The sequence below is a fragment of the Sus scrofa genome, chromosome 15, assembly GCF_054392235.1.
Source record: "Sus scrofa isolate SSC_HxYL_T2T_F1_AM1 chromosome 15, Sscrofa_HxYL_maternal_Yorkshire_Landrace_v2.0, whole genome shotgun sequence".
NCBI classification, from domain to species: domain Eukaryota; kingdom Metazoa; phylum Chordata; class Mammalia; order Artiodactyla; family Suidae; genus Sus; species Sus scrofa.
Window position 1 is genome coordinate 14425527 of NC_139397.1, and position 26651 is coordinate 14452177.

A 26651-nucleotide genomic window follows, 5' to 3' on the forward strand; every position below is an offset into this window, starting at 1 on the left:
TCTGATTGTTGCAGAGACAGTGGATTGTAGTGGGGTAAGTCTGGAAGCAGGGAGACATTAGGACCATTTTAGGTGAGAGACAATGGGATTGAGCTAGCCTGGTGTCAGTGAGATGGAGAAAAGTGGACTGATTTGAGATACATTGTGAAAATTCAATGGAAGGTGTTGGTGTTAGACCACATGTGGAAACTAAGATTGAGGGAGAAAGCAAAGATGATCTAGAAAATGAAGGTTTATGAACTGAGAAACTAGAATGGAGATGACTAAGGTAGAGCGAGGGCAGATGGGAGTGGTCATCTTGAAGGGAATGTGAAGTAGGAAGTTAGATGTAAGAATTTGTAGCTCAAAGGAAGTGGTTGGGCCAAAGAGAAACACCTTTGGTGTTCCAGGTGGTAATGGGTGATGTTCAGGTGGTAATGGGTAAAGTCACCTAAATGGAGTAGAGGGGAGAGAGATGGCAGCCCTGGATCAAACCCAAAAGTATTCCATCCTGCAGAAGTGGTGTGTGAAAAAACTGAACGTATAAGGAAAGGGAGAAGCTTGAGATATGGGAGGGAAGCTCGGACAGAGCAGCGCATGGACATCAAAAGAGAAGAGTGTGTTCAGAAGGAGGAAGCAGCCAGCTGTGGCTGATGTGACGTGTCACCTAAGACGAGGACTGAGGAATGGACGGCGGGTTGGTAACATGGTGGTCAGCAGCATGGAGCTCTTTGGAACCATTTTCTGAAACTGTAGAGACAAACGGGGTGTGGTGAGGAGAGGAGGGAATTAGGAAGTATATTTAGCAAGCACAGCCCATGCATTCAACGGAGTTGATGCTGACCAGGCAGTAGACTGAAAGAGGGTATGAAGTCAAAAGAGGTTTGCTTCCAAGATGGGAACCATCAGAGCACCTGTACATGTTGCTGTTGACCAACAGAGACGGAGAGAGAGACAGATGTGAAAGGAGAGATTGGCAAAGGAGTAAAATTTTTGATATGAAGCCGGGGATCCAGACCCCAAGTGGAGGGACAGACCTCTGATAGGAAGGGGAACACATTCATTGTAACATGCCGGAAAAAAGATGAGTGCAGGCACAGACAGCTCAGAGCCTTGGTTATGAGAAGCGGAAGATGCATCGAGTTGTTGGCTTCTGCTTGCTTGATCCTGTATGAGGTGGCGAGATCCATGTTTGCCTAGAAGACAAGGCCTCTCAAAACACGTGCCCTGGCATCTGAATGGTTAAGTTGACTTCGTCTCATCCTTCCCATCAGAAGAGACCAAACCATACTCATTAGTTGCTCATACCCATTTTTTTCCAAGGAGATGCAGCACTTTAAAAAGTAAGAGAAGTTCTCACGTATTCCATGCACTTTTCCCAGACCAACATCCTCACTTTGCTGTATTTTATTGCTTTCCTCCATTTCATCAATATTCTCCACTTGTCCTGTTGGTTGTTTTGTTTGTTTGTTTGTTTTGATCTATATGCTCCTTGATCAGTGACTTTCTCTTGTCTGGCAATTCGATGTATTGGTATTGACCTGGTAATCCTGCATAGGTTAGAGGCCACTTATTTTCAGATCTTGAAATATCAGATGAGGGAACATCTTAGAAAGAGAGAGGGCTAATCATTTTAGGGAAAGCAAAATGAGGAGTTCCCATCCTGGCGCAGTGGTTAATGAATCTGACTAGGAACCATGAGGTTGCGGGTTCGGTCCCTGCCCTTGCTCAGTGGGTTAACGATCCGGCGTTGCCGTGAGCTGTGGTGTAGGTTGCAGACGCGGCTCGGATCCCACGTTGCTGTGGCTCTGGAGTAGGCCGGTGGCTACGGCTCCGATTTGACCCCTAGCCTGGGAACCTCCATATGCCATGGGAGCGGCCCAAAGAAATAGCAAAAAGACAAAAAAAAAAAAAAAGAAAAAGAAAGAAAGAAACAAAGCAAATGAGGATTGGAACAGCACTAAGGGGACCTAGCCCAAAAGCTGGCATGTGTTCCTGGAACATCAACACAAGAAAACGTATTTCTCTAATCAAGTTGTAGCCTTTCCTCTCCTCCATCACCTGAAAGACCATCTAGTATGCTCTGTTGTAAGTCCTTTCTCAGTAATGAAAAGCTTAAATGCAAAGAAAAGCTACTGCTCTCCTTATCACATACACCAAATGATGAGCGATTTAAGCCCTTGAAAGTACACTGCAGCCTTCCCCCAAGTGGCTCAAAGAACTTTCATTAACATGCTTTAACTATTTCCTAGAACTAAGGTAAAACATCTCGGGAAGCTGCATTAACTATTTCAGGAACCCCTTTTAAGGTCATTTGGGTACTGCTTAATAAGTGAGCGTTTCGGTAGACTAACTTGATTTCAGGAAGTAACTTAAGCTGCAGGAAACTATGATTCATTGTCTGTTTTGTCCCCACCACCATAAAGTTTAAATTCTAGGTCTATGCACCCAAGATTCTAAAAGGGTCCCATTGCCTTTTGTTAACTCCAAAATAAACAGGCCACTTCTTTCAGGCCTGTTAATCCTGAAATAAAAGATGGAGAGACGAGAAAAATTGAGACCTAGATTGTTCAAGATTTTGTATTAGGTCCCATTACTCCTGTGCAGTCTGAGACTGCATGCCTTGTTCAGGAGCTGCATGCGTAATAGAAAGGCCAAATCCCTAAATCATATCTTTTTGCTTTGGTGTGTGAAGCTGTTGCTTAGAATTACTCGGAGTTACACGGAATCTCATGCAGTGATGATTTAATGAAACCATTCCTCCTTTGCAGCGTGTCAATGTCATAAACATATAAACTCTACTGTTTTCTGGAGCTAACAAAATATACCATATGTGGTTATATTTGGGGGAAAAAATGGATACTTTCTGTATCAAAGAGAGAGAATTACCTTGCCCAATACTGATAAAGACAGTAGAGGAATTTTTTGGAATTATCTCTGGAGGATGTAAACAATAGGACTCGTATCTGCTTTCTAGAAATCACCTAGCTGAAACCCTCCCATGAGGCAGGTGGCTTGGATTAAATATGCCCCAGCACTAGGATTCAGCAGATCTATAATTACAGATTGCTGATACATCAAGTAGGACTATGTTCACCTCATTTTGGCTGAAGCCTTGAGTGGGTTTGTTTCCCAAGGTTACGTGTCATGAAACATTAAGTGGAAATTCCCACATTCCTCTTGGGCTTCAGGCCATTTGGAGATTATTTCAAAAATTCCATTTATGTAAAAACAATGCTTAGCCTTTGTAAGCCTAAGCTTCTTTTTCTTCAGGTAGTAAGATGGACCTTGATTTGCAAACCTGTATTTGGAAAATTACAGTTCTCCCCCAGAGAGAGTAGAACACAGATAATATGATGGAACTTTTACCTCAAAGATTTTGACAAATAGCAGACTATTCAGTGTATTTCATCTCAGACTTGTCTGTGTTGTCTTCCAGAGTTCTAATTACGTTGATGCATATTTATCCTTATAAAATCTATTAATTATGAATTGGCTAGGGCTTCTTGACAAAGACCAAAGAAAATCCAAAGGTTAGGACTTTCTTGACTTTAGCCCAGGAACTGGCAAACTGTGGCCCACAGGCTGAATCTGTCCTGCTGCCTTTTTTTAGAAAGAAAAGTTTTATTGAAGCGCAGCCACTTACTTGTTTGCTTATTGTCTGTGGCTGCTTTTCTGCAATAGCACATCACAGGAGTTGCCACAGAAACCATATGGCCCTGAAATATTTACCCTCTGGGATTTTAGATGAAAAGTTTGCTTTACTCTATGGACCCCCCTATACTATACTAATATAGTATAATAGACCATAAGTAGTGTTTTATATAAAATATAGTATAGGATAGGATTATGCAGTATAAATAGTATTTCATTCTTCAGATGCCCTAAAATTAATTACTGAATGTGAAGATAAATGAATTACTATTGATAGCAGTTTTATTTCTGCATTCCAGAAATATAACAATGATTGGTGGATAGGAAGGCTGGTAAAAGAAGGCTGCGAGATTGGCTTCATCCCAAGTCCACTTAGGTTGGAGAACATACGGATTCAGCAAGAACAAAAGAGAGGACGTTTTCACGGAGGGTAAGAGTCCTTCCTTTCTCTAGATTTTTTTTGGGGGGAGGGGGGGATAGGGAAATTAGGTAATAGTTTCAAGTTTGTTTCTTAGGTTAAAAATGTATGCTTTCAAAATAAAAGATGCTTTTTCTGTGTGCAAGGTGTTTCTGAAACTGACACAAAGGGGTTTCAGATGGTTCACTCTCCCTGTTGCATGTGGAAGCCTGACACCCTGGACTCAGCGTGAATTCCTCAGTGAAGACTGTTTTCTGTGGCCTCCGCAAACCCTCCTGGGAACCCGGGCTTTCCTCTGTGACAGTCACATAGGGCATCCTTTCTCTACAGTGAGTGGGGGCCCAGCCTGACTTGACCTGGCATCACGGCTCTTCTTGGTTAATTTTCAGAGACTCTCTTTCAAGTGGGCATGGAATGCCATGGCACATGCAATACCATCCTAGTTCTAGTTGCCGCTTCCCCACCCAGGATCTTCTGTGGCCTCTGCCATCACTTGGTAATGGGGAGAAGACTATCTATCTTCGGATAAATTAACCTCTTGGGAATTAATGAAGTAGCCACAGAGATCTAAAAGTGAAGGTGTTTAAAGGTCCCAGGGATAGAAGCAAAGCCTGAGAGAGGAGAAATCAGAATTGTACTGAGCCTGCATAGATTGTGAGCCTACACTGAAGCACTAATTTGATCCATGTTACCGTTTTTTTTGTGTTTTTTTTTTTTTTTTTTTTTGAAGGGCCTAAAATAGAATCAGTTCTTTCTCTTAACTCTCAACCTTCTTTTTCTATTAGATCCTTTTCTGTTTCAAAACATCCTCTGTTCTTCAGGGGCCCTTTTGCCTTTGCATAAGGAGAACCTCTCAAATAGTGATAGGAGATCACAAAAGTACAGTGTGAGCCCCACAGGCTTTCCCCCCCACCCACCCACCCCCCGACCATGGCGTGCAGCAGTTTGATGTGGGATCTCAGTTCCAGACCAGGAATTGAACCCAGGCCACAGCACTGAAAGCATCAATTCATAACCACTAAACCACCAGAGAACTCCCAGCCCCACTTTTAATTATCAATCCTTTTTAGTATATAACAGGCCTCTAATGTTATTAACTATTAATCCCTCTTATTCCCTCTTCTCTAGAGTTTTGTCTCTTGCTGCTCCTTACATATATTGGGAACTTTGCAACCCTTTCCTTAATTTTTGCATCAGATCATTGCTTCATCTGCTTCAGATCTTTGTTAAATATCATCTTTTCAATAACCCCTTTCTGCTACCATATTTAAAATTGTATCCACTTCTCATCTCCTGTTTCCTCTCTCCCAACTCAGTTTTCTTTGTTGCACTTATTATTATCAGAAATACTATGTATTTACCTATTCATCTGTTTGATACTGATATTTCCCACTAGAATTTGTCTGTATAAGGGAAGGAATTTTCCTCCCCCACTGTTGTATTCTTTGTATTCCTAGTTTCTAGAACAGTAAATATGCGATAAATATTTGAATGAAATAATAAATGAATTATCACCATTTCCAAAGTAATTTTATTGCTATAATAATTATTCCATAATATTATTATATTTTTTAACTAAAAGCTTAAATTGCTGCAGGCACAAGAAGCTCAAAGACATGATTTGATTTTATCTTTGTACCAATGCTGTGCTATGCAGTTTCTCCTTCTAGAGATGGGGAAACTTGGGCACAAAGATGTGACATGATGTGTCAAGCTCCCACTACTAGTGATGGGCAAAGCCAGGATGAAGAGTCAGATTGCTGTGACTCTAGAGGTCCTGGAGGAGTATGAAGGTGGCCTCAGGGAAGCTTCCAAAGCCACATGCAGGAACCAAGGCCCGTGAGCTTCCATTTCATCCTGTGACCAAATCCGTACTACCAGCTCATAATGTTGATCCCCACATAATTGCTTTTAAGAAGTGCTTCTTCCTTGAGTTATCTTCGTGGCTCAGTGGTTAACTAACCCGACTAGGATTCATGAGAATGTGGATTCAATCCCTGGCCTCACTCAGTGGGTTAAGGATCCAGCGTTGCCGTGAGCTATGGTGTAGGTCACAGACGCAGTTCAGATCCCGCACTGCTATGGCTGTGGGATAGGCCAGCAGCTGTAGATCTGATTCGACCCCTAGCCTGGGAATCTCCATATTCCCAGGGTGTGGCCCTAAAATAGAAAAGAAAAAAGAAGAGGAAGAAGTGCTTCTTCCGGGTCTCACTGCTCATTTTGAACTGTGTTTGACATCCCGCTAGTGCACTGGTGACCGGTGTTGGCTAAGCAGGCAGTTCACAAGAACATGCCTGTTAGTGATTCTTTCGCCTCATTTCTGCATTGACTCATTAGGAGAGAGATTTTTGCCAAGTCTTTCCAGTTCTTAGTTAATTTCCCACTTTCTCTGAGAAATGAGGTCAAGGAAAACATTTGGACAGATCCTTGACATTCTCTATAGCAGAACTTGGTGTGTTTTGAATTATTTAGTAGGATTAAGGCCAAAGAAAGCTTTGTACTCTCAAGTTCTAGTTGTAAGGAATCTAGGGAATGAGTCTCAAGTTCCTTTTCTCTACCTCAGGAAATCCAGTGGAAATTCTTCTTCAAGCCTTGGAGAAATGGTATCAGGAACATTTCGAGCAACTCCCACATCGACAGGTGAGGGTTTTAGTTGGATTTTTTTTTTAATGGAGTGTATTCCTTCCTTAATATTTGAACATACAGGCAAATATTTTTACTAATTTGGAAACAATTTAAAGGCTTGGGTTAAAGATGCTTCTACTTACTATTGCATTGCTCATTTGCTTTCTGTAGTAATTTGATTTGATTTAAAGGGTCCTTGTGGTACTAAAACGTCAGATCACTGTAATATAATTTTTTGTGTAGTTTTATTTGCCCTCTATTGCATAAATCATTCTGAGGCAAGTTCATTATTCCACCCAAGGCCCCAGCAGACTTTAAGATGATGAGGGTCAATTAAAAAGTTTGTTTTTTTTTCTTTAAGTAGTAAACTCTCAAGAGAATGCTCTGTTCCAGTCTCCATGTGAAACTTTAGGATGTGTTGGTCCAGCCTGGACTGTAGAGATGGAGTGGGTTGAAGCAGAGAATGAGGTTAGGCCAGATGACCTCATTTCTGTTTGGACAGCAGACAGCTAAGCCCTGGAATTAATGGTAATGAAGGGACAGTGGTGGCCCAGTTGAGGGCTGATGTGCATTTAAAACTTGTGGAGGGATTCAAGCAGGAATTTTCTTCTACCACCTTCCCTGACTCCTATAAGGCTAATTTTATTCGGCCCCAGAACTGATGCTGCATTAGGACATCTAGGATTACCAATTCAGAATGACAAAATCTGAGGTCTATCTTGGCCTACCCAAACTTCAGGAAACTGGATTGGTTTTGGAACAGATCTGAATATCTGGGTCCCTGTTCATGTGAACTGAATCCTGGTGTCCAGGGCTCTGAAGCAAATTCTGGATCTCTGGGTTGTCCCCAACTGGAAAGGACCTGCCTGGATGGCCACAGAACCTCTGTAATAAGACACTGAGTATATTTTCCCTCATTTGTTGGACACGTAGGTCATTTCAGCTTTTCACTGTTAGAAAAAGAAAGAACAGGAATAACTGCTTATAAACTCACTTGAAATCAAGAGCCAACTAATAGGAAAATTGTGTCAATATTCTGGAAATTGGGCAGAGAGACTTAAGAACACCGAAAGAACTGCAAAAGTTTCTAATAATTCACCAAAATTACAAATCCAGAAATAACTACTGAGTGAGGTGATGATTATTATTACCCAAATTGTTATTTTAAGTTTATTTTTATCAAATTTGATTTGTCCAAGTTTCTCTCAACCTCACTGCATGCTGTGTCCAGCAGGAGAACAACTCATGGCCTGTAGCTGGCCCAGCCAATCAATGTTGTTATGAAATCCAGTCTCACCACCCAGCATGGAATCAGAATATAATGTCATTCGCATAGGGAGGAAGTTACGTGTTTTTATATTTGTCTTCAAAATTGGTGCATCCAGAATGAAATCAGAGAGTAGTGCCCTGCAGAGTGGGTGATGGTAAAAGGACAAGAATGACAGGAACACATTGGTACATTCTTCCATCTTTTAAAATGGTGTGCTCTCAGAGTTCCTGCTGTGGCACAGTGGGTTAAGAAGCTGACTGCAGTGGCTTAGGTCACCGCAGAGGCACGGGTTCCATCCCCAGCCCAGCACAGTGGGTTAAAGCATCTGGCATTGCCACAGCTGCAGCTTAGGCTCAGATTCAATCCCTGGCCTTGTATGTGCCAGGGAACTTGTATATGCCACAGGTACAGCCATTAAAATTAATTAATTGGTATGCTATCAGTTACAGAGATTGCACATTTTGATATGGCTCTCGTTGTTGTCTTTTAGCAAAACAGAAGCAAAAAGTGGTAAGTTGTATTTCCTTTTTAAATCTACCATGAAGGTTTCTATCCATACATGCGTGCAATGCTCCATTTCAGTGACCCAAATGGCTATAAATGAGGGCGGAGTCTCCTTGGTGGGACCTGTGGTCATCCTTTCTCATTTGACCTGAGGAGTGTGAATGTTGTGGCTGTGGAGGAGGTGTGCTGACCCCACCTGGTCACACGTGTCCAATCATCTTTTTCAGACGGAGCACATCCCCCCTTACGATGTTGTGCCATCGATGCGTCCAGTGGTGTTAGTGGGGCCGTCACTGAAGGGTTATGAGGTACCAGCACCAGTCTGTTATGCTTCAGCTCTTGATCAAGAACCTAGGAGACAGTCATTTGCAGCTTACTCCCTGGAGTCTGCTCACAATTGGGTCCTGACGGAAGCCAGCCCTCAACACATGGAGGCTGGTGGTGCAGCAAGGGGCTTGTGTGGCCTTTCATTCTTGCTTCCCTCTCTGGCCCACTTCTGGTCTTTCATGTATCATGGTGTTTAGAAATAGCTCCCCCGAAATATTTATAAAGGGACATTCTGGTCAAAGTTTGCTCTGCATTCAATTCAAAGAAAAGTTTTTTATCTGTCCCAGCTGTTCCCGTAGCTATTAGGAATAATAGAGTAGGAACAGCCCAAGGGAATGAACGTAGAGCCAGTGTGCCAGCAAACCTCCACTCAGAGCACCAACAAATCTCACCTTGCTGGGTGCTCAAGACAATGGCGTATTCCACCAAATATTTCTCTTCTTCTTTATTTTAAAGGCCATATAAAAGTGAGGGGGGAACCCCACTAGAAATATTAATGAGCTCCTTTAGAGATTAATCAATGCCATAGAAGAAGAAAAAGAGTAAAGACTTAGCTGTACTGCATTTCAGATGTTTCCATTTTGACTTTATACCAGTTATAAAATTCTGGAGGACATTAAAGTCTGAAGGTGGGCAACCTCCAGGGCACCATGCCCACTGGGTTAGCACAATGCCTGGCACATGGGAGGCATTCGGTACACATTTGTTGAGTGAATTAACGAATCTCTTTGAGGCCCATTTAAGAATCCCATCTCCTTAGCCCCTCCCTTCCTTCCCTGGCTCTCCTCCCCTCTTCCCTTAGTGGGGAATGTCAGAGGAAGAGCAAGAGAGTGATCTACAGAAATCCAGCCCTGGGCGTGGAGAATTTCCACCAACTTGCACAGATGAGCAAGAAGCAGAGCCCAGGGCTGGCCTGAGGAGCCCTGGCCGCTCCTCCCTGCACGTGTGGACCACTCAGGCCAGCTCTGGCCTGTGCCCAGAGCCAGCCCCCCACCCCACCCCCGTGCTCTCTTGGCCTTAGTGTTATGCCCTCAAAAGAGATGAGGGTTTGCCTTGGATCTCGTGAATACTACTGGTTCATCCCTTAACACACTGGAAGAAAACCAAGGGGGCGGAATTTAGTTAGGTGCAAGTGGTTAAGTATGAAAACCCCTTCTGGGTCACCCGCCCTGTCCCGCCCTGTTCCCACCCCCACCAGACCACTGGCTGTGATAAGGTCTTTTCTCTGTGCCCCTTCCCTTCCAGCTCTTTCACTTTTGCCTTCTCTCTTTTTGCGTGTGTTTGCCTTATTCTTTTTTTCTCACCTCTGCAAAGGTCACAGACATGATGCAGAAAGCCCTCTTTGATTTCCTGAAGCACAGGTTTGATGGGAGGTGAGACATGCAGATGTTTTGTGTTTTTATTTTCCTTTAGCCAAGCATGTGTGGTAAATTGATTTGGATCTACGTTTCCGGCGATCGCAGATGTTCTCTGATGAAAAGTTAATTCTGTATTCAGGGGAGAATACAATGAAATTGCTCTGAAAAGAGGAAGTTATGATGTATAACATTAAATCCCTTAAAGAAAAAGGACCTTGAGAAGGAAAACAATCCTTTTGTTTTATTTCAATATACATGTTAATCTTCATTTTCTCACTTGTTAATGAATTCATGCCAAACTTATTTTTATGAAAAGAAAATAATGTAAACATAGAATATTTCTGACAAGTATAGTGGCTGACTGGTCAAGTTGGGTAGTGTCATTTGGGGGAATTGGCTGTGTGCTTACATGTATGTGTGTGTGTATCGTATGAAAGTATCGAGAGTGCAGTAAATGATGTCATCATGAGCCTCCCAAAGTGACTGTTTTGTAGGGAATAGTACTTCTTTGGATGTTTAGTTCTGAGTTTGTTTTACTAGAAATTACCTTGCTATCTTATTGACTGATTTTGTGTATTTCCTACTATGACTCATTATCGACATGGCTCAGCCTTTAACCATCAGACAATTTTATCATTTAAGTTTTGTGAAAAATATCTGGAAAGAGTTTCTGTATTTTGCAGAGAAATGGTTAAAAAAAAAAATCCATATTGACTCAGTACTAAGTGCTAAGCTCTTTCACAGTGCAAAATGCAATATGTAAAAATAACCACATGCAAATACCTGAAGGTATATTAGAAATGAGGAAAAGTCAAATAGTGTGTGATGAGACATATGGATAAGTGCATCCTGTTTACCCAGTAGCAAGTATTTGAAGACAGTTTTTAAATATCCACAAATGGATTTTTTTTAATATGATATTTTAAGAAAAAAGCAAACATAATAATGCTTTAAGTGCAAAGGTATATATTGGTCAAAAAAAAGCCTTCTGGATAATTGTGTTTAAAATATGTTAGTTTCTGGGACTATATACAAAGAAAATAAATTAGGGCTTTAGTCCCAGTCATTGAGATTTTAGTTCAAGAAATCCAGATGCTTCAGTGCCATTATGTGAATTGCTGAGTAGCTTAGTACAGGCCAGTCTGCCTTAATAAATGGAGCCCAAAATGCGTAATGAATCAAACGCAGTGGAAGCTTATTGTTGCTCATTTAACAGTCTGAGGCAGGTGGGTGTTCCTCTTTGGGGAAGGTGGGTAGAGTGGAGGAGGGAAGGACTGGGCAGAAGGCTTGTTCTGCCCATAAGGGGACCCTTGGCCTGGGGTTGGTCTCTCCAGTCAGCTGTAGGGAGAGGGGTGAGCCCACCCGGAAGTGATCCCAATCATCCTCAAATTTCATTGGTTAGAACTTGGTCACATGGCCACAGCTAATTGCGAAGGAGATGGGGAGTTACAATCTAGCTGTGTGCCTAGGAGAAGGAAGAAATCGATTTTGTTGAACAAACAAGAGTCTACCACATTTATCTAGTGGACACAAGGGGCTTAGTAAGAAAGCCACAGGTGGAGTTCCCAGTGTGGTGCAGCAGAAACAAATCCAACTAGGAAACATGAGGTTGTGGGTTGGATCCGTGGCCTCATTCAGCGGGTTAAGGATCCAGCATTGCCATGAGCTGCAGTGTAGGTCGCAGACGTGGCTCAGATCTGGAGTCGCTGTGGCCCTGGCATAGGCTGACAGTTATAGCTCCAATTAGACCCCTAGCCTGGGAACCTCCATATGCCGAAGGTGTGGCCCCAAAAAGACAAAAGAAAAAAAAAAAAAAAAAACCCAGGGATGTATCCTAGTTTTCTTTTTTAAAAAAAGCAAGATAGGCAGAGAATGAAGCAATTTCAAAGAAAACAAGAGAAAAGCACTGATTCCTACTATTGGAGTTAGAAGACAACATAAAAGTCTTTTTATTCTAGTCTCTTATTCCCAACAACCACAGAGAGATGGATAACGTGCTTCTGTTTAAAAACTTTTGGCTACTGGCAATTCATTTCTTAAAAAAAAGCATTACAAGGAAATAGCTGAACTCTGATTCCTTAACTTAACACTACTGGCCTTGGTCCTTCCCTCGGATGACACGCGCATAGCCCTCACCCTCAGGCAGCTCTCCCTGGCTTGGCGGCAACCTACCTGCCTGGCTCAGTCATGCACACTTCCTTCAGCTGCCCTTGGAGTCATGTGGTTTTAACGAGGGGGGGGGGATGGTGGGGGACTTTATTTAAGGAAGTTCTCAGTAGTGCCTCATCCTGTGGCCCCATAACGGCCCTTGAGCTGAACAAATGCCATCCAAACACAGTCTAAGTTTGTGCTGGATTGTTTTGGTCCCTACATAATGTCCTTATAAACGACAATATTATTAAAGGTTTGAAAGGTAGGACCTACAGAAAAGAAAGGAACTATTATAATTTAGCAAAGAGAAAGTGAGTGACTTAATTACTACTTTCAAGAATGAGGACTCTGGAGTTCCCCTTGTGGCTCAACAGGTTAAGAACCCAACATAGTCTCCATAAGGATGTGGGTTCAATCCATGGCCTCTCTCAGTGGGTTAAGGATCTAGCATTGCCACAAGCTGCAAAGTAGGTACCAGATGCAGTTCAGATCTGGTGTTGCTGTTTTGCTGTGGTTGAGTCATAGGCCCACAGCTAAAGCTCTGATTGGAGCCCTAGCCTGGGAATTTCCATGTGCTGCAGGTGTGGCCATAAAAAGAAAAAAAGAAAAAAGAATGAGGAATCAGAGGTTCTTCCTCAGTCTTCGGACCCAGAAAGAGGAAATGCATTTCTTATAACAGTACAGATTTTCTTGAATCAGGTAGATTTACCTGATGCACAAAGCACTATATGCACTATGGAAGATGGTTTTAGTAGAAATAGAATTAAAGTTTCAATGCCAAGTGTTCCATGAGGCCTGATGGGACAGCAGAGGGTTTGGTGATGTGAAGAATACAGCAGCAACAAAAGAAATAGCCAGAGAAAAAGACTCAGCCCTAGAGAGATCTGCTGTGTGGCCGAGTTGGAGAAGGCTAGATATTAAAGGTGGAAGTAAGAGAGTGGACTTGCTTTTAAATTATGAGGCTGATGCAGTAGAAAAAGAATAATAAATGCACTGGTTCAGTGTATACGGTGATTTTGATAAGGAAGAAGAAATTTGCTTGTAGCTTCACAGTGACTCAGACATGTCTGCTTTGGTGGGGGGTGGGATAGGATAGCCTTATATTTTGAGCCAGGATAATCTGCTGTTATGTTTTACCAATTAATAAAAGGAGAGAAAACAACAAATAGTCTTTAATCGAAACTATCCAAGAGAACAATTCCACAGCAGACTCTTGAACAGCGATACAGCATAAACAATATGTTCTAATGGAAACCTACTCTGTGTCTCATTGGCTATGCAGGCAGTAAGTTAGACAAAATAGGATAAAATCTTTTCTTTTTCAGGAAGAGCAAAAAAAGAAAAAAAACTTGGCTTTCTTTTTCAATACTGCTTTTGTGATCTTGATTTAAAAAGTAATTCATCAAATTGGATTAAAATCCAAGTTTAACTATTACAGAATCATATACTTTATATTTTTATCCTATCTTAGAATTGATTTGAGGAGTTCCTGTCGTGGCTCAGTAGAACGAATCCGACTAGGAACCATGAGGTTGAGGGTTTGATCCCTGGCCTTGCTCAGTGGGTTAAGGATCCGGCATTGCCATGAGCTGTGTATAGGTCACAGATGTGGCTTGGATCTGGCATTGCTGTGGCTGTGGCGTAGGCCGGTAGCTACAGCTCCGATTAGACTCCTAGCCTGGGAACCTCCATATGCCACAGGTGCGGCCCTAAAAAGCAAAAAAAAAAAAAAAAAAGAAAAGAAAGAAATGATTTGAGTCAGTTTAAATCTACTTATTTTACAGTTTTATTGTTATTAATTTCTATTGTAGGCCCTAGCTAGAATCTATGTATGAAAAATGGAAAGCAAGGAGTTCCTATCGTGGCTCAGTAGAACAAATCCGACTAGGAACCATGAGGTTGAGGGTTTGATCCCTGGCCTTGCTCAGTGGGTTAAGGATCCAGTGTTGCAGTGTTGCAGGTTGCAGTGTAGGTCGCAGACGTGGCTCGGATCCCGTGTTGCTGTGGCTCTGGTGAAGGCCGGTGGCTACAGCTCTGATTAGACCCCTAGCCTGGGAACCTCCATATGTCTCGGGTGTGGCCCTAGGGGGAAAAAAAAGGCAAAAAAAACCAACACAAAAAGAGAAAAATGGAAAGCCAAGTACTAAATACTTTCTGAGGGGACTCCTGTACCTGTGGATATCCACACATAGTGGCTTTTCTGTGCACAGATCATAAGTTAGGCGAGCCTAACAAACTGCTAGAATGACACCCGCCTGACAGGGACACAGTGGACGGACAATGGTGTGGAGCTTTTCTCTCTTCATTTCCCACCACAAACATTCATCAGGGATCATCCTTTCAGATGAGGTTTGTTCAGCTGGTTGAATCTACCATTCATAGGCTGAACGGCAAGCAGTCAAACCAATTGCAATGTGTTGACCTATGCTAATTATTTCAAATCGCAACAAAGTTGTAACTTTAGGCTTTGGGACAACTGGATCAGATCAGCTCTATGGCAGTTCTAGGACACTTTGTAACTGACATGATTATGGCTTCAAATCCTAAATGAACATTTGGATCTGAAGCTATTAGCCAAGGAATCTTTGAGGGGGGGAAAAAAGGTCTGAGAAAGAATTTGAAGAAAGGAGGCCAAGAATACAATTTTGGGAAACCGAAGTAGTATTTATTTATAAAAGGAGACAGCAGCAGTTGATGCTCTCACAAAGCAGCCAAGACATGGAAGAATGAAAACAACTTGTAACTGCGGTCAACAAATGGAAGAGAATACAATGCCTTCTGTTTCATCACCAGTATCATCCTCTTATCATCTCCTCCTCCTACTCTCTTTTCAACTGAAGACTCTTCAGTGGACGCTCAAGCACTAGAGATATTTAATCGAATGCTTTAGTGCCACACACGAATACTTAAATTAGCAGGTTTCAACTGCAACATGTCTGACCTTATTCTCCCACCCTCCAAGTAGATATAAATTTCATGGACTCTGAGAATAGGCAAGTTCATGGTAGGTTGCCAGCTTTTGAGGATGCAATATAAAGAAACTGTCTCCTTCAAGTCTCAAATCTCCAGTAACTGTCTTGTATACATTGTACATGTACCTATGAATAATTATTTAAGGATACACTTCTATATATTACATGGTTTACCCCTGATGACGATGCTGTGAGAGAGTTTGACAGAGCTCCTACCACCGCTTTATTGACTATGCTGCTGATGCTCCAAAGGTGGCATGACCTGTCCATGGTCACACCACCAGTAAGAGGAAGACCCAGGAAGAGTATCCAGGTCTACATACCCCTTCCATTCCTGTTCTCCTGCCAGTGCACTGTTCTGCTCTTTGGAATGTTTTTTTCTTTGTGAAGATGGGTTTTGGTTGTTATTTTTTAAAACTAATATACTAACATGGTAGCATATTAGATATGGCAAGGATAGAGTATAGAAGGATCTTTAGCTGTTCTGTTACCAACATGGAAATGCCAATTTTTTTTCCTAAAAATGTTTAATGAATAGTAAACTAAAATCAGATTTAGAGAAAACATTTAGATATTCATAGAATTTAAGGTTACATTTAAGTCACCGTTTATAATTGTTGGGTCTACTGGATTTAAATGCCGTATGTTAATATCTGCATGGATGTTTAAACTACATATAGTTTTAAAATAACATAATTGTTTAGAAAAACATGGTTTAGGAGTTCCCGTCGTAGCACAGTGGTTAATGAATCTGACTAGGAACCATAAGGTTGCAGGTTCGATCCCTGGCCTTGCTCAGTGGGTTAAGGATCTGATTAGACCCCTAGCCTGGGAGCCTCCATATGTCGCGGGATCAGCCCTAGAAAAGGCAAAAAACAAAAAACAAACAAAAAAAGAAAAACATGGTTTAGAGAAAAGAATTAATGATATATACTTTTTTACATAATAATTATGCTATTTAATATATAATATTTCTTATTAGGGTATATTATTAAAATGAGTTCAGAGAGTATGCATATATACCTATTATATCCTTATTATGACCACTATCAATATTTAATTAGAAGATTATTTAAATTCTTAATTGGAAGTCATCAGAAAAATGATTCAGGTTTACTTTTTCTTTCCTTAACAATGCTGGTCTTTCTATTTTCTTTTTTTTTAACTCAATGGATTTTATTACATTTATAGTTGTACAGCAATCATCACAACCCAATTTTATAGCAAGAAATGCTAATTATCTTAGAATGAATGTATCTCAACTGAGGGTAATATCGTTCAATAGAAAAATCACAAAAAAATTAATATTCATAGCACATGATGGATTGCAGAAATTACGAAGAATTCCAAACCAGAAATAAGCAGCAATTAGGATTCAGGTTTACTAGATAGAGAAATACATACCCAGTCTGCTGGGAAACTGAACTTCTATTAGTCTTTTATCCTCCAGCTAGTAATTACTGACACTGTGTCATAGAAAAGCTTCCAAGGGAACTTTTTAGAGATATACATCAAACAAGATGATAGATGTATTGCAAGACTCTTGTGGATATGAGTATAGCAAGAAAAGAAGTAGAAAGGATTTCGCTTAAAGGGTTTTTTTTTTTTTAAGGTTTATAAACCAGATAGTGTTTGAAGATGAATGTAATTACATTGCTATGAAGCATTTTAAACAAAAAAACAAAAAAACAAATTGGGATCTGGTGTCTGATTTTGATAATAGTAAGAATCTTTGCATAGAAAATTAAAACTCCTTGGATCCTGTGTTATTGGGGCTGTGGTGTAGGCCAGTGGCTACAGCTCCTGTTTGACCCCTAGCCTGGGAACCTCCTGCAGCCCTAAAATGATTTAAAAAAAAAAAGAAAATTAAAACTCCTGCATTGTCTTATTGGAGCATTTCTAGAGCTGTGTCTGAACTCTTTTATACATGTGTATTTTTATTAAGAAATAACTTGTATTAACAAATTAGCTGGTATTTTATTGAGAAATAAACCAGAATTTATTTTATTGACAAATGAAATAAGAAAAAGGACACTATATTGTCCACACCTTTTCCTGTTTTTGGAATAATGAAGTAGTTTCTTTCTAGTTTGTATGTGTGTGTTATTGTTTTTTTCCATTTTGGTTTTTTGATAAAACTTTGGATATGTTTGAAAATGGCTTTGTAAAAGTGTGTTTGTAACCCAGGAAAAATAAGAGTGTGCATCTGTTGATAATCCCTTCAAGTTTGAAGAACCAAGGGTCACAACTTGGCTAATATAGAACTAGAAAATTTGGTCCTCAGAGTTCCTGCTGTGGTGCAATGGTATTGGCAGTGTCTCTGGAGCACTGGGACACACATTTGATCCCCAGCCCAGCACAGGGGATTAAGGATCTGGCATTGCTTCAGCTGTGTTGTAGGTTGCAGATGTGGCTCAGACCTGATCCCTGGCCTGGGAACACGATATGCCTCTGGATGCCCAAAAAAGAAAGAAAGAAAGAGAATTTGATTCTCACCTAAATAGAATAGAACCTTTGGTCGCTCTAAATATCCTCATTCTAGAAACTTGAATTCTGTCCCTAAACCAACCCACTTATCTCCACTCTTATATTTGAACTGCTCTAGAACCAGCAGCTCCATTCTTAAAACCACAAGCAAAAAAGCCAGAAACAAGCAAATAAACAAGCAAATTCTATTCTGTAGGTAAAAGGAGCTGTGACTACAGAGACCGCCTATGAGATTTCATGCCTCAAGTGCAGCAGCCAACCGAGTTACCAATCGGTAACTTCAGGTGTGAGGTTCACTGACTGTAACCTGATTGAGATTCTGACCACCGCTTAGTGTGTGTGTGGCCAGATCTGCACTCAATGATTTGGCTAGTATCTGGAGATTTGGGATTTCTGGAGAAGACAACTGTAAGAGAATCATGAGTCACTTGGCTAAGATCTGACCGGATGCTTGACAGCCTGAGCTTTGGACCTTCCTCGACTCTAAGTAACCGTGTGGAACTTCCTCTCTGCGTCTCACTTTTCTTCTTGACAAAATGAAGAAGTCACACTAGGCCGGTGTTTTCCACTGTCTTTTAGCAGCGGAACAAGTTCTTACAATGAAATCATAGATAAGGCCTCAAGGTAGAAAACAGAAATGCAGAGATGTTGGCCTGGCATTGAGCGTGGGAAATCTGGAGCCCTGCAGGACGACTCTGCCTCCATTTAATGTTCTCAGTGGCCCCAGAGGTATCTCCCCAAATTTTTGATTTCTGCAGAAGACAATCTGAGGATGCCTCAAATAATTTCTTAGGACCTAAAAAATTCCAAGGAATTTAAAGCATTTTTAAATTTCTGACTTTCTATAGATTATATAGACAATAGGATGACCCAGATGAGGACTTTGCTATAAAATGGCACCAGGAGCTCCTGTTGTGGCATAGCGGAAATGAATCTGACTGGTATCCATGAGAATGTGGGTTACAGATCTGGTGTTGCTGTGAACTGTGGTGTAGGTCACAGATGTAGCTCGGATCCTGTGTTGCTATGCTGTGGTATAGTCCCGCAGCTGAAGCTCTGATTCGACCCCTAGCCTGGGAATTTCCATATGCTGCACCTGCAGCCCTAAAAAAAGAGAGAGAGAGAAGAGGAAATATAAAATAAAATAGCACCAGAACTTTTGCCCAGTCTGTTGCTTTAAAGAAATAATTTCTAACCATTTACACGAAGGACAATTTTTAATTCTCCCCAAGGATTCAGATCACTGGAGTCAGGTGAGGACTCGCTGACAGTGTTGTGAGATGACATGTGACTCTAATTGCTGATAAGTCCTCCCTCTTCCCTGCTCGACCCGCTAAAAGAGCTTGAAAGTGCCATGATTGCTCAAGGGAAGGAGAGGCCCTCTCCTTGTCTCCTTCCTGGAACATGGCCAAGCTCTGAAGATAAGAATGGAGAAAGGCCTGTGATGGCTGTGGCTGGCCTAAAGAGGCATTCTTTGCATTCTGCAGGTAGATAATAATCTGAAGTCAAACCATCCCAGCTTACAGTGATTTTTAAATTGTAAGTTCCAGAGAGTCTCCTTTGCTAAATCATATACAGATGGACTCCCCTCTCCATTCATTGGCAGTGTCTCTGCAGTGTTCTTGTCTTATAGAAATGCTGACATAATCCTTACATTGCCCTCAGCGATAGTGCCTTGTTACTGCCCACCACATGCATTCAAAGTATTATGCAGATAGGCTGAAGAATCTTGTGCCTGAAGAAAAGAAATCATATTTTTCATATTTTTAGAAATACAACATTCCTTTGGGGCCTGTGGCAAAATGCTTCATGTGTCATGAATTAAATACTGAGCATCAGGAATGCAACATGGTTGCCAACTGGTTGACTGTCTTTGATGATCAAAGTGAAGATCATTTCCCCCTTGGACCAGCAGCACTGATAAACCAGGGCAGAGCATTTGAGGTTCCTGAAGGTCTTGTTCAAGAGCTCATCCACTGCGAATTGTGGGGATGTTGCATTGCTGCTTCCTAGAAAGAGCATGGTTTATTCATATGTTTTGACTCCCTTCTGGTATGGGGAGCATTATAAAGAGAATTAGACAAGGCAGACAATAGAGGAGGAAGAGCTGAATTTTTCCTGGAGTCTTTCTTCTTTTGTTAAATAGCCAAAAACTTTCCTTCGTTCTGCCCTGCTTGTATTTCCATGCTAGCCAAAGCCTGTTTAAAAGACTTGTGGCCAATGTTTATTATCCTGTGGTTGCACTGTAGTATGTAAAGTGGTTATTAAGTACTGTGGTTCTAAATCACTTGGAGAGCCCCATAACATTTTTACTGGCTTGTTCTGTTCTGTGTTCCTATTCATAGGATATCAATAACGAGAGTGACAGCTGACATTTCTCTTGCTAAGAGGTCTGTCCTAAATAATCCCAGCAAGAGAGCAATAATTGAACGTTCGAACACTCGGTCCAGCTTAGGTAAGCTGTTCAAATGTGGTACTTCTCCAAGCTGTGCTTTCAGCCCGGGATGACACATGTTGCGTTTGTGAATGTCTTTCCAATTGGCTCCCCTTTCAGCATGGGGAAGCGCTGATCAACTGACAAGGCCAGCTGGGGAAAAGCAGGGAGCAGAGGCCTGCAGCAGCTGGAAGCTCCTCTCTCAGCATCAGTTAATGAACTGATCAGTAGTCTGGTGGGAAGACTCCGAAACAGGCTCTCCTCATCTGTCACCCCTAGTCACTCATCCCTGCTCTGCCCAAGCTCCTCAATGAGGCTAATGATAGCTGTCATACCTGAGTCACAACTGACAAGGAAGGAAATAAGATGTTCGGCTTTCTCAGATTCTTAAAAGAAAGCTAGATGATGGTGTTCTTAGTGTTGTACCCAGCTGGTACCCAGAAGAGTTGCATCTTTAAGTGGAAGTAGCAACCACGATTAATACTGTGGAGGGGGTTTGAGCATGTCTCTCCTAGTGCATCAGCCAGAAGCATCCTGAAATTCACCATGATAGAGAAGGAAAAAACCACAGTGATTGGCTCCCTCAAGCCATACACGAGCAGGGCTGTGGAGGATGCATTCACCATCCACAGAAGTGCGTCTGTGCTGCAGGAGTCACAACACTCATCCCAAAAGCCTGTTTGTGGGAGTCCCTATTGTGGCTCAGTGGGTTAAGAACCTGACTAGTATCTATGAGGATGCAGGTTTGATCCTTGGCCTTGCTCAGTGGGTTAAGGATCTGGCATTGCCACAGCAAGCTGTGACATAGGTCACAGATGTGGCTCAGATCCCATGTTGCTGTAGCTGTGGTGAAGGCCCAGCAGCTGCAGCTCCAATTCGACCCCTAGCCTGGGAACTTCCATATGCCACAGGTGTGGCCGGAAAAAGAAAAAGAAAGCCTGTTTGTGGTTTTGGGGACTGCACAGAGTGGTGTGGTCCATCGTAACTCTTTTGCATTCACATTCTGAGTGCAGCTTGTTTGACCTTGCCCTTCCTCATGGGAAGAGCAGCAAAGACAGTGTTCATCTCTGGCACTGTGTTTTTTTAAACTTCTGGAATGAGCTCTATAGAGGATAGAAAACTTTTGAAGGTTAAGATTTCTAGGATAGATTACATGCCTAAATACCCCATCAAGTGTCTGCTAAAGGCTAAACCTTGACCCTGAGCTAAAAATTGTGCAGCTTTAAAAGAGACTGCAAAATATCTTCTCTGTTCCTCACCCAGGATTGGCACGAGGTATTTGCTCAATAAATGTTTGTTGGATGGGTGCTTTGTGCAAGAATGCTAAACATAGCAAATGGTACGGCTGTCAGCATTTGTGGAGGCAAGATCCCAGACATCAGTGGTTCCTTCTTTAGTGCTGTATTTAGAGCCTTTCATAGGCAAGAGTGAAACACTCTTAAAGGCACAGTATTTTGACCTTCAGGAGTGATGATGGTAGAGCTGATGATGAATTAGATTAGGTAACTGACTGAAGTAATATATCAAAGGTGACAGAGATGCCAGACTAGATTGGTGATGTTTCAAAGAAGCATCTGTTCTCTGTTCTCCTATCTTCCACCCTCCTTTCTGTTCTTCACAGTGCCTTTGACTTTAACCACTCCTTCCTCTGATGTATAATGAGAGGCTAAAGGACACTTAAAAGCATAAGCTAGGTTGTCCAACTTTTTCAACCATCTTGCACCAGCCTACAATTTCATGGATATTCTTTGAAGTCATTCCATGTAATCTGTGTAGTCACCTGTTGTCAGAGCCAGTCAGAGCCAGTGGAGTGGGGGGTGGGGGTTAAGAGGAAACAAGGTAGAAGTCGGTTCACTGGTTTTCCTTTTTACTCTGTAAAGCCACATACCCACAACCATTGGAGTTAACTTTTTTTTTTTTTAAGGGCTGCACTTGCAGCATATGGAAGTTCTCAGGCTAGGGGTATAATCAGAGCTGCAGCTGCTAGCCTACACTACAGTCACAGCAACACCAGGTCCAAGCCACACCTATGACCTACACCACAGCTTGTAGCAATACCAGATCCTTAACCCACTGAGCGAGGCCAAGGATCAAACCTGTGTCCTCCCTCATGGATACTAGTTGGATTCTTAACCCACTGAGCCACAGTGAGAACTCCAGAGTTAATTTAATGGCAGCCTATTATAACAACCACTGTGTGAGTCGCTCCCATTTGCTTGTTAATGCACATTTGCAGATTCTTTCATCAAATGTTTATTGAACACTTGCTACTGCCATGCATTATACCAGACTTAAGAAGTACATGTGTGACTACGACAAAGTATGTTATCCATGGGCAAACAGAAAGAAGAGAGATTCTTAAAATACTATGTGAAAATGGAATTATGAGCAAAGTACTAAAGATGTAAAGAAAGAATAGTACAGAGTAAGAAGTGTCTGGGAAGACTTTGAAGAAGTTATTATATTTGAGCTGGTTCCTCAGGAAAGTCAAGAATGTACAAAGCATTGAGCTATAAACATAGTGTGGTTGAGAAACAAGTAGTTTTGTGCAAAGCATGCTTAGAAAAAGAGAGTGGGGGGCCTGATTTGAGAGCAACAGAACAGACTGAATAAATAGATTGAGGCCAGAATGTTAGGGCTGTAGTACACTTTGCTAAAGAGACCTCCATAATAGCTTCCAAGAAATGCTGATTTTTAAAAGATAGGGAATTCTCTTGTAGTGCAGCATTGTCACTGCTGTGGCATGGGTTCGATCCCTGGCCCAGGAACTTCCATATGCCTTGGGTGCAACCTAGTAAATAAATAAAAGATACTAATAGTATATTTTCCATGGTCAAATTCATTTGACAATTATGAATCAAAAAGTTGTCAGGTTTTTTCCGTGCAAGACTTCTTAAAGGCATTAACATAAAGAGAGTGGAATTCCCACTGTGGCTCAGTGGGTTAAGGACCCACCATTGTCTCTGTGAGGATGTGGAGTGAGTTAAGGAACCAGCATTACTGCAAGCTGTGACATAGGTAGCAGATGTGGCTTGGATCTGATGTGGCTGTGGCTGTGGTGTAAGCGGCAGTTGCAGCTCTGATTTGACGGCCAGCCCAGGAACTTCTATATGCTGCAGGTTCTGCCATTAAAAAAAAGAAAGAAAGAAAAAGATTGGAGTTCCCGTCATGGTGCAGCAGAAACGAATCCAAGTAGGAATCATGAGTTTGCGGGTTCAATCCCTGGCCTCCCTCAGTGGGTTAAGGATCTGGCATTGCCATGAGCTGCGGTGTAGGTTGCAGATGAGGCTTGGATCTGATGTGGCTGTGGCTGTGGCCAGCAGCTGTAGCTCCAATTGGACCCCTAGCCTGGGAACCTCCATATACTCCAAGTGAAGCCCTAAAAAGCAAAAAAAGAAGAAAAAAGAAAGAAAGAAAGAAAGAAAAAAGAGAGAGAAAGAAAGAAAAAAGAGAGAGAAAGAAAGAAAGAAAAAAGATAGAGGGTAATGCATATTTGAAATTCCAACAGATACCCTTATAATATCCAGTATTTCCCTTGCAGAAAATCCCCTTCTTCCCAAGAATAGCTCATGAGATCAGCCTTCTAGGGTACTCACTTTAAGGAATGTTGCTTTGGGCTACAGGGAGCCATTGAAGTGGTTTAGCCCCTGGCTATAAGAAAGATCACAGGTGATAGAGATGCTGGAGAGAGATGTGTCTAGACCAGTTGTGGTCAGGTTGTAGAAGTGTTCATTGAGATCCCCCCAGTTTCATAGTTCATTACTTCTCAGAGTCCCATTTGCCTGGAATAAAATCATAAAGACCCTTTGATTGGAGTCAACCTAGGTAGTCAAGGTTGTTAGGTTTGGAGTTTTTCCTTTTTAAAAATGAGCTGGGTAGATAAATATGTCTTTCTTGCACATATAATTTATATATTGTATTCTGTATACATATTATCCAAATAATTGGACCACTCCAGTATATAGGGTGGCCATCTTCAGCCTCCTGGCCTGCTTTGAGAACCTCTCTGTTCATGCCCATGGCCCAAGTTTTATGCTGATTAAGCAGTACGTGTACCTTCCCTTTGCGCCTATCAAAAACCACACTTACCTCATTGCTGGTGCAAAGTAAATAAGGCCCAGGAATTTCTGAATTATTTACACAAAGACTCAAAGTTCCTCAAGGGTTCTTTGTACCAGGGCAATCTACTTTGCTTCACTGCCTTTTTGCTACTTCAGAAAAAATTCAGATTTGAAGCCTAAAACAGTATAGACTTGGTCTAGTAGAGTGCTGGCCAGGAATTACATTAAACCAGTGGCACTTTAATGGAAAACCAACAAACTAAAGAAACCTTATTTTCCAAACTTCTCTCATGAAAAGTATCTTTTTTTTTTCCTCTTTTAGGCCCGAACCCACAACATATGGAAGTTCCCAGGCTAGGGGTTGAATCAGAGCTACAGCTGCTGGCCTACACAACAGCCACAGCAATGCAGGATCCAAACTACATCTGCAACCTACACCACAGCTCACGGCACAACTAGATACTTAACCCACTGAGCGAAGCCAGGGATCAAACCTGAATCCTCATGGTTACTAGTTGGGTTCATTGCCACTGAGCCACAATGGGCACTCTGAGAACAATCTTTTTTTAACTGTTTCTGACAAATGAGAAAAAAGGGACAGTAGGTAGAATATGATTTCAGAATTTTGCAAATAAGCCAAATTGTCTAGATTCTTTACACTGATGTCTTGAAAACTAGTCATCTTTCAAAGCAACATGAAATCTTTCAGGCCATTGGTATTGGATAATGTGAAAAATGATGGATATGTTGACTTTTTTTTTTTTGCTTGAACAACAGAAATTTATTGTCTCAGAGTTCTGGAGGTTAGAAGTCTAAGATTGAGGTATCAGTGGGGTTTTGCTTCCTTCTGAGGGATGTGAGGAAGAGTCTGTTCCATGCCTCTCTGCTTGCTTCTGGTGGTTTGCTGGCCATCTTTGGCATTCCTGTCTTGTAGAAGCGTCACCCCAAACTCTGCCTCCATCTTCACATGGTGTTCTTCTGTCTCCAAATGTCCTCTTTTTATAAAAACATCAGTCATAGTAGATTAGCACCCACCCTAATGACCTCATTTTAACCTGATTATCTCTGTAAAGACCCTATCTCAAAAATGAGGTTACCATTCTGAGGTACTGAGGGGTTGAGACTTCACCATATGAATTTGAGGAGAAGACAATTCAACCCATTACAGGAAGGAAATCAGAAAACAAGTTAAGAGTCAGAAGTTGAACTGAACACCCTCTGCTGGGTTCTGCTGGCTCTTTTTTTTTTTTTTTTTTGTCAGTGTATTTTACTTAACCAAATATATGCAAAATGTCTTTCAAACAATCAAAATGAAAAAAATTATTAATGTGGTATTTTACGTTAGCTTTTTCAAACAGTCTTTGAAATCAGTGCTTTTTTTTTTTTTTTTTTTTTCTTTTTTTTGCCATGCTTGCAATATGTGCAAGTTCCCAGGCCAGGGACTGAACCTGCCCAACAGCAGTGTCCCAAGCCGCTGCAGTGACAGTTCTGGATCCTTAACCTGCTGCACCACAAGGGAACTCCAGTGTTCATTTTATATTGATAGCACATCTCAATTTCCAGTCATGTTGCAAATTCTCAGTAGTCACCTGTGGTGAGTGGCTCCCATACTGGGCCATTAAGTTTTAGAGCACAGGAGAGAATTTTAGAAATTATGATGTGCAATCTCCTTATCTTGCAAATGAGATTTAAAGAGATTGCATGATTTCCAGCAAGTGACACAGCTAAACAGTAGCCGAGACAGAGCTAGAATACTGAGATCCTGATACTCAAACACATGCATTTTTTATTCATTTAACGCTGCTTTTCTTAAATTTAAGTCACTTTGCTATTAAAACATTTCCCTCCAAAAAATAATTAAGAATGTGCCAAGATAATCCAGATAGTTTTTACTGGGTCTCTAAAAAATTTGGTTTCTCCAGTTGAGCAAAATCTTCCTTGCAGTTGGTTTTTGATAACTCGGAATTAGATCAATTTAAATCATTCTAATTTTTAAATAGAATATGACTAAAATTCTCAAATAAAAATGTTTCGCCAAAAAGGAGGATGATGGGAAATAGTTATCCCCTTCTGACTCTTTAAATTCATACTTCTAATACAGATCATGCATCTGTGATTTTGTGAGAAATAAGAATTTTATGCTATCATTGAGTTACACAATGGTCTTGAGCATTCATGATCCCACACGCCCTGTCAATCTATTTGGTTACAGAGGGGAGAACTTTTGGTAGGTGACATGAACTTGAATTTATACTGAATAGGCAAAACAAATCATGGGATTCTGGCACAAACCCTTTATTTAGAGCGACATCAACTTATTCCTAGGCCATCTTTGAGATAATTTAAATTAGGTAGCTTTGTCTACTGTCTGTAATTTGGACAAGATTACGACATTGGTAGGTCATACCTGT

The 26651-nt window shown here is 41.4% G+C and overlaps 1 protein-coding gene across 9 annotated transcripts in view; it reads left to right on the forward strand.

Annotated features, from left to right (window-relative positions):
* CACNB4 (calcium voltage-gated channel auxiliary subunit beta 4) overlaps nucleotides 1–26651 on the forward strand; it is a 277391-nt gene that overhangs the window by 224052 nt on the left and 26688 nt on the right. For 6 of the 9 annotated variants that reach the window (XM_084998219.1, NM_213750.2, XM_084998222.1 and 3 more), the window contains 6 exon segments: nucleotides 3933–4063; nucleotides 6615–6691; nucleotides 8437–8456; nucleotides 8678–8758; nucleotides 10092–10150; nucleotides 20091–20200. In XM_084998219.1, the coding sequence (XP_084854345.1) occupies nucleotides 3933–4063; nucleotides 6615–6691; nucleotides 8437–8456; nucleotides 8678–8758; nucleotides 10092–10150; nucleotides 20091–20200 (478 nt within the window). 9 annotated transcript variants of the gene reach the window in all.